Source organism: Penaeus japonicus, unplaced genomic scaffold (genome assembly GCF_977035675.1).
Source record: "Penaeus japonicus unplaced genomic scaffold, GWHDUDI00000001_assembly GWHDUDI00000023, whole genome shotgun sequence".
In the NCBI taxonomy this organism is placed as follows: domain Eukaryota; kingdom Metazoa; phylum Arthropoda; class Malacostraca; order Decapoda; family Penaeidae; genus Penaeus; species Penaeus japonicus.
In genome coordinates, this window is record NW_028234425.1 from 32,002,792 (window position 1) to 32,010,291 (window position 7,500).

The 7,500-nt window shown below is 36.9% G+C and overlaps 1 protein-coding gene across 6 annotated transcripts in view; it reads left to right on the forward strand.

The window, feature by feature from the left end:
* The window catches only part of LOC122266919 (ubiquitin-conjugating enzyme E2 Z), a 27,416-nt gene that overhangs the window by 12,389 nt on the left and 7,527 nt on the right, over positions 1–7,500 (forward strand). For 3 of the 6 annotated variants that reach the window (XM_086550372.1, XM_086550371.1, XM_043036884.2), the window contains exon 6: positions 1,129–1,282. In XM_086550372.1, the coding sequence (XP_086406498.1) occupies positions 1,129–1,282 (154 nt within the window). Of the gene's footprint in view, positions 1–1,128; positions 1,481–7,500 lie in introns of those variants that run through there. The other 3 variants (XM_043036886.2, XM_043036885.2, XM_043036883.2) reach the window with 1 other exon arrangement.

Below are 7,500 nucleotides of genomic sequence, written 5' to 3' on the forward strand. Positions count from 1 at the left end.
GGTTCGTGGCAAAATCGTGGGAAAAGCATGGCAAAGTCGTGGCAAAAGCGTGGAAAGTATTGGAGCAATCGTGGAAACTCCGTGACAAGGGGGTAGGCTTGTCACGATAGTTACACGGGTGAAAAATATTATATTTTTACTGTACTTTTTCTTACCAATACTTCATATGAGCATACTACGTTTGGAAAGTAACATCTATATTGGATATATTAGGCATCATTGTCCTAGACTTGGATTACAAACCCTTTTAGGAAAACATGGATCCTCTGCTGATTTTGAGTTTGTTTACCTTTTGGCGGACTTTTCGAAGGAGAGTGAAGTTAAATGAATGGTAAAAGTAGTCAGGAACATAAAGTTAAAGTATATAATTTTAAGAAATATGTATACATTAAATCTTTATGTATGATATATTAAAGATACGCATATATGTACAGTATATACAGAGACAAAATAAGGAAGATCTATTCATAAACACATGATCCCTCTCATCCCGTTTGTTTTGATCGAGCGTAGAGTGAATTACCAACGGCAAGTTCATGATATGGTTTTCAATTCTTTAACTAGGAACAAGTACAACGACTGATTCATACCAAAATTGTACTATCTTATGTTAATGCTACTTATGATTGTAGTTTCTCTTATGAATTTGTCGTTTGGACAGTGCCATTCATCTGAAACATGTTAACTTTGGAACGGTTGGTAAACCTGAAGCAGCTGACACAAACGTGCCACGCTTTTGCGTCCTAGATTACCGCATTCGTGACATGAACACGATATGGACACAACATGAACATGACATGGCCATGACACGCAGAAAACGTTCAAGAATACGGCTGATTGTGTCATAGCACTACAATATGATTACATTTGTTACAATATAGTTATTATTGTTATTATATTTTTTTTTTTTAGAAATTAGAGATACTCTTGTCTTTGAAATATGAATGCAAGCCCCAAAATTGTGGGACTTTTTTTCTTTCCTTCAATTTTTATATAAATAAGATGCTCATGGTGTTATGATGATGATGAATATTACACTGCTTGAAGAAATGTAATTATTTATTGAATTTGAGAATTTTTTTGATACTGAAATTCTTCTGTACAGAATTGATATCTGCTTGTTTTCAGGATCCTTTCCGGGAATGGCGTGGCCACTTTCAGTATGCGACCCTTTTGAAGCACCTCAAGAGACTAAAATCCAAAATTGAGGTGAAGGAAGACACTGAAGTACCTGAAAACCCCATAACTGCAGAGAGTGATGATGTATCTAGTATATCAGAAGGTGAGGACGAGTCACTTTTGTATGAAGAGGAGTCTTCACCTGAGCTAGAAGGGGTGGATTGAAGCTAGTATTGTGAGGAAAGACAGGTCAGGTGCTAGCCATAATTGTTTAAAAGAAATAATTACAGTGTAAATTATAAAGAAACATTCTTTACTTGTACATATTATGTGCAACCAAATCACAGGTCCATATTATAAAAAAAGATGAAGAAAAAAATGCTTCATAGTATCATGTATGAATCTGAAATTGTCCTACTATCTTTGATACTGAATGATTGGTTAAATGCAAAGTATGGAAATTATAATTTTCTCTTTCAAAAGAAAGTGCATAGTTACATTTCTAAAAAAAAGTGCATTTCCAAATAAAACAAGAAAGAGAAACATATCTCACTGATTAGAGATATATTCCACAGCAAATCCTACTCATAAATTATTCATAGTTTGGTAAAATGGTAACCAAAAAATGCAGATTAAAATTTAGTTCCCTTATTATGCCGTATTATTTTTTGAATCTTTATTCTGATATCTTTAGAATGTTTAGAATGCTAGAATCACTTACAATATGTGCCTGCTTATAAGCCACCCTTTGTTATTAGTCACAGGGTGTATTATGTATAATGTAAAAAGGTTAGTCATTATTTAATGGATTACCCAAAGTTATACCATCATTGATCCCAAAAGGGTAAAATCTATTAGTGTCTTTACTTATAGTCTGGTTATTTTTCCACAAGAACATGAATGCTGAAATGCAGTTCTTATACAAATTTTCAGAGTTTTCAATGGTAATAAATGGAATAGGTGTAAACCATCTTCATAGTCCATAAGTAATGGGAAGAAGGTTATATCTGAATACTTTATTACAATGTTCTTGATACACTTATCCAGAGTCCGTGGATTTCATATGGCACATCTGAATAAGATAAAAGTTGGTTTATTATCCACCTAATATAGTTTCTTGATTGCTCATTGAGTTACTGATTTAGTGTTTGGCTGATGTAGATGATGATCTATTGTTTGTTTTATTTTTGATCTGACTCTCTCGTATTATGATTTCATTGGTCTGATTGATGATTAATTAGCATTGCTTTAGGTTAGCTTTCAGTGAAATCGAAGGAAACTGTTGATCTATTGCTGCTGGGAACATGGACTGTCCTGTATATATTTATGTATTTTTTTTTACCCATTGATGGCTCCACAATTGATTAGTCACCAAGGAGTCAGTCGCTAGGCTTACCTCACCTCACTTATTTAAACAGTTACTTGGATTTTGGAGAAAACATATTTAATTTGATTATTATTGTCATTATCATCACATTGTCATCATAATCATAGTCATCGCCATTGCCATTAAAAACAATAATTTTTGCAATGAAAATAACTTTTTTCATGAAAAACAAAGATATTAGGTAAATATCTGAGGCCTACTAATTGACCCCTTGGTCAATTAGTCCATATGGAGCCACCTGTGTGTAAAAAAAATAAATAAAACAAAACTAAAGTGGGCAGTACATATGTACATGCACTTCCAGCATCAATGGGTGAACAAGAGCATGATGTGTTACATGCTGCTTTCATGCTATTTCTTACTTTACATTTTCTTCACTAATATTCTCTTTTTTATATCATATTTTTTTTTTCCTTTAAGAGATGGTCTTTTGAATATATATGTACTTACAATATTGCTCAAAATATAGGGAATTCATTGTGGATAGTTATTAAAAATGATGTGTAAACATTCTCCCTAAGATATTGTGGAGTTGCCCCTTGTGATCTATCATTAGTTGAGAAAATCAGTATGATAGATTATAAAATAAGTCTGGTATATAATGTAGAACTGATTGGATGATTCTGGTGCAAAGTGAAGAGAAAATTTGGGCTTGCTGGCAGACATATTTCAAGAGTATTTTTCGTATAGTAAAACTTTCATAGTTGTTTGGTAATATATATTATCAGCCCTCATGGAAAAGGAATTTTGACTCATGTAAAAAATAATCCTGGAAGGTGTGTGTGGGAGATCGTTCTTTCAAGGTCATGTTTCCTGAATTGTTGCATTAGGTTGAATTATTATACCCACAAAATGTAGCAACAATCAGCAGATGATATAGATTAGGAGGTTTATTAGTGGTTGTGCTTTGTAACTACAGGCCACAGAAGAGTACATACAAATAAAGTGTTTTATATCATGATGTAAACCAGACCCACAACTGCAATATTTTAGCAAAAATATGTGGCTTATAAGTAAGCAGATACAGTATGTTTTACATTGAGACAAACTGACTGACTGACTGACTGACTGACTGTCTGTCTGTCTGTCTGTCTGTCTGTCTGTCTGTCTGTCTGTCTGTCTGTCTGTCTGTCTGTCTGTCTGTCTGTCTGTCTGTCTGACTGTCTGACTGTCTGACTGTCTGACTGTCTGACTGTCTGACTGTCTGACTGTCTGACTGTCTGACTGACTGACTGACTGACTGACTGACTGACTGACTGACTGACTGACTGACAGACAGACAGACAGACAGACAGACAGACAGACAGACAGACAGACAGACAGACAGACAGACAGACAGACAGACAGACAGACAGACAGACAGCCACGCACGCACATGCACACGCAAAGATATGCACAGATGCACAGACGCACAGAAACAGAAACAGAAACAGAAACAGAAACAGAAACATAAGCACACCAAGAAACGGAAACAGAAACACACAGAAATAGAAAGACATACAGAAACAGAAACACACAGAAACAAAACCAGAAACACACAGAAACAAAACCAGAAACACACAGAAACAAAACCAGAAACACACAGAAACGGAAATGCACACAGAAACAAAAACACACACACACAAAAAGGAAACACACAGAAATGAAACACATATGCAGAAAGGGAAACACACAGAAATGAAACACATACACAGAAAGGGAAACAAAGAAAGGGAAACACACAGAAAGGGAAATGCACACAGAAAGGGAAACACACACAGAAAGGGAAACACACACATAAAGGGAACACACACAAAAGGAAACACACACAAAAAGGGAAACACACACACAAAGGGAACACACACACAAAAGGAAACACACACAAAAAGGGAAACACACACACAAAGGGAACACATACAAAAGGAAACACACACAAAAAGGGAAACACACACACAAAGGGAAATACACACAAAAAGGGAAACACACACAAAAAGGGAAATGCACACACAAAGGGAAACACACACACAAAGGGAAACATACACACAAAGGGAAACACACACACAAAGGGAAACACACACACAAAGGGAACACACACAAAAGGAAACACACACAAAAAGGGAAACACACACACAAAGGGAACACACACAAAAGGAAACACACACAAAAAGGGAAACACACACACAAAGGGAAACACACAAAAAGGGAAACACACACACAAAGGGAACACACACACAAAAGGAAACACACACAAAAAGGGAAACACACACAGAAGGGGAAACACACACTCAAAGGGAAACACACACACAAAAGGAATCACACACAAAAAGGGAAACACACACAAAGGGAAACACACACAAAAAGGGAAACACAGAGAAACAGAAACACACGCACACCCACACCCACACCCACACCTGCACCCATACCCACACCCACACCCACACCCACACCCACACCCACACCCACACCCACACCCACACCCACACCCACACCCACACCCACACCCACACCCACACCCACACCCACACCCACACCCACACCCACACCCACACCCACACCCACACCCACACCCATACCCATACCCATACCCATACCCACACCCACACCCATAACCACACCCACACCCATACCCACACCCATACCCATACCCACACCCACACCCATACCCACACCCACACCCACACCCACACCCACACTCCACAAACACCAACACCAACGCATGCACAAACGCATGTTCACACACACACACACACACACACACACACACACACACACACACACACACACACACACACACACACACACACACTCTCTCTCTCTCTCTCTCTCTCTCTCTCTCTCTCTCTCTCTCTCTCTCTCTCTCTCTCTCTCTCTCTCTCTCTCTCTCTCTCTCTTTCTTTCTTTCTTTCTTTCTTTCTTTCTCTTTAAGTAAACTGCCAATAGTTGTTGATCATAGTGTTACAAGTGTTTGTTTTTGGTGACAATGTAAGCAAAAGCAAATCTTTCAAGAAAACAGCATGAATTATTCAAATACTGATACAACCTTCTTATACAAGTCCTATATTTTTTAAAGAGGATTTCAAGATACTAACAGTATTATGTAATTGAGCAACTTAAAATTCAATGATTAGGAAGAAATTCATCCATGTGAACTGTAATAATACCTAACAATACTATTGTTGGGTACCTGTTAATATTGATCAGTTACTTCAACCAACTTCAGAGTTTTGCATCCTGTGTAATGGGAGTGCAGTTATTAGACATTCCAAAAGTATTCCATGAATGCATCTCAACGAGGGTCCAAGCAACAAACTATTTTACATCTAGTTTGTGACCTCAATTCTTTACCAGTCCTGTAAAGGTATAAAATCACATCATTTTTATGTCCAATAGTGGAGATTATTTTTTAACTTTTGTCATCTATAAGGGTTCTAGATATGGCAATTGCAATATCCCAAGAAAGTCCTGCTGTCAAGCTAGTTCAGTGGTAGCGCATTGACCTCACACCTGTGTGGTTGGCAGATTGAGCCCTGCCCAAGCTTGTGAGTTTCCACTGTCGCCTGGTGTTTACTGCTGTGGCTGGGCACCACGGTGGATAAGGACCCAGTTCAGAGTCACTAGTGGACAGAGGCTGGACCTGCCATAGGCCTGGTAAAGCATCTGCTCTGCATACCTAACTTACCCTTATCCCAGGAAAGCATTCTGCATCCTACCACTATTGACAGAAATATTGCTAACTTGAAAAAAAAACTGTATAATGAGGCTGATGCCTTAGACACTAATGAAAGTAATTGGAACAAAATAATTAAATTGATTTTTGGAACTAAAAGCTACATTGGTAATGTCTGTCTTGATGATACTAGTAGGAGAATTTATGACAGGATGTTCTGTTGTAGTAATTAGTTTCCACTTATCTTGCATACATTCAGAAAAGAACTATTCCTGTAAAGATTTAGTTAAATGTTTCTCAGTGAGAAGCTTTGGGTAGGTATCTTTAAGGGAGTCGTACTATCTTACGACTGCGATTAATGATTTTCGGTTCTCCTGACAACAGTTTTTTAAGTAGGCTTATCAAAATTTAACATGGCAATTATTGTCATATAATGCTACTATATACTTAATATCATTAAAATCGGACAAGTAGTTTTTGCGTAAAAAATAAAAACACCTTCGAGAGACTTTAGAAAGTGTGTTATAATTTTTTAACTATTGAGAGAATGACTATTTCCTTTCGTTTATACATAGAAGAAACCCTCATCTAAAAAACTAGGGGGGCTTTTAAGCCTATCTTAAAAAAATAAATGCACTGTGACAATTGCAAAAGCGAGTCTTTTTTTTATCTTTAATTATGCCCTTTAAAATTTTTTAAATTAATTCCTAAAACATAACAAATGCGTTTCCATAGATTTTTAAAACCCATTCCCACGATTATTTTGCTACATGAAATATAAAAATAGATCCATTACACGCCGAGTTATTCCAACATTTATGCAAAATTTTTTTTTTCGAGATAATTGCGATTTTATCTTGCACATTGCATTACAACATGTAGATGACAAGGAAAATTATTAATATGGAATCTGTACTTATATATTTCATCAGTAAGGTATGTGAAGTCATTATTGGGAGGTCAGGTCACTTCCAGGGCACTCCAGGTCATTGCCAGAATGGGGTGGGGATGCTGATGACGTACTTGCTTCAGCAGGTGTTTGTTGGTCTGTTCGTTTTCTTCTTAAAGTTGTCTACTCTAGAGTCAATAAACGCTTTCCTTTTAGCACTCACACGAGGCATTTTGAATTATTCACAAGAAAATACACCAAAAACACGTAATAAAGCACCGCCAAAAAAGCGACGTGATCTCTCTCGCGTGCTATCAGGGTAACTGACTCTTGTGAGCGTTTATCTGAGGTGCCCAGCTGTTGTGCCGAAGTTATCGTACTGTAAACATATAATATAAAATATGCAAAAAAAACAGAGAAAACTAAAAAAAACAGCATATACAGGATAATTGCGTCACT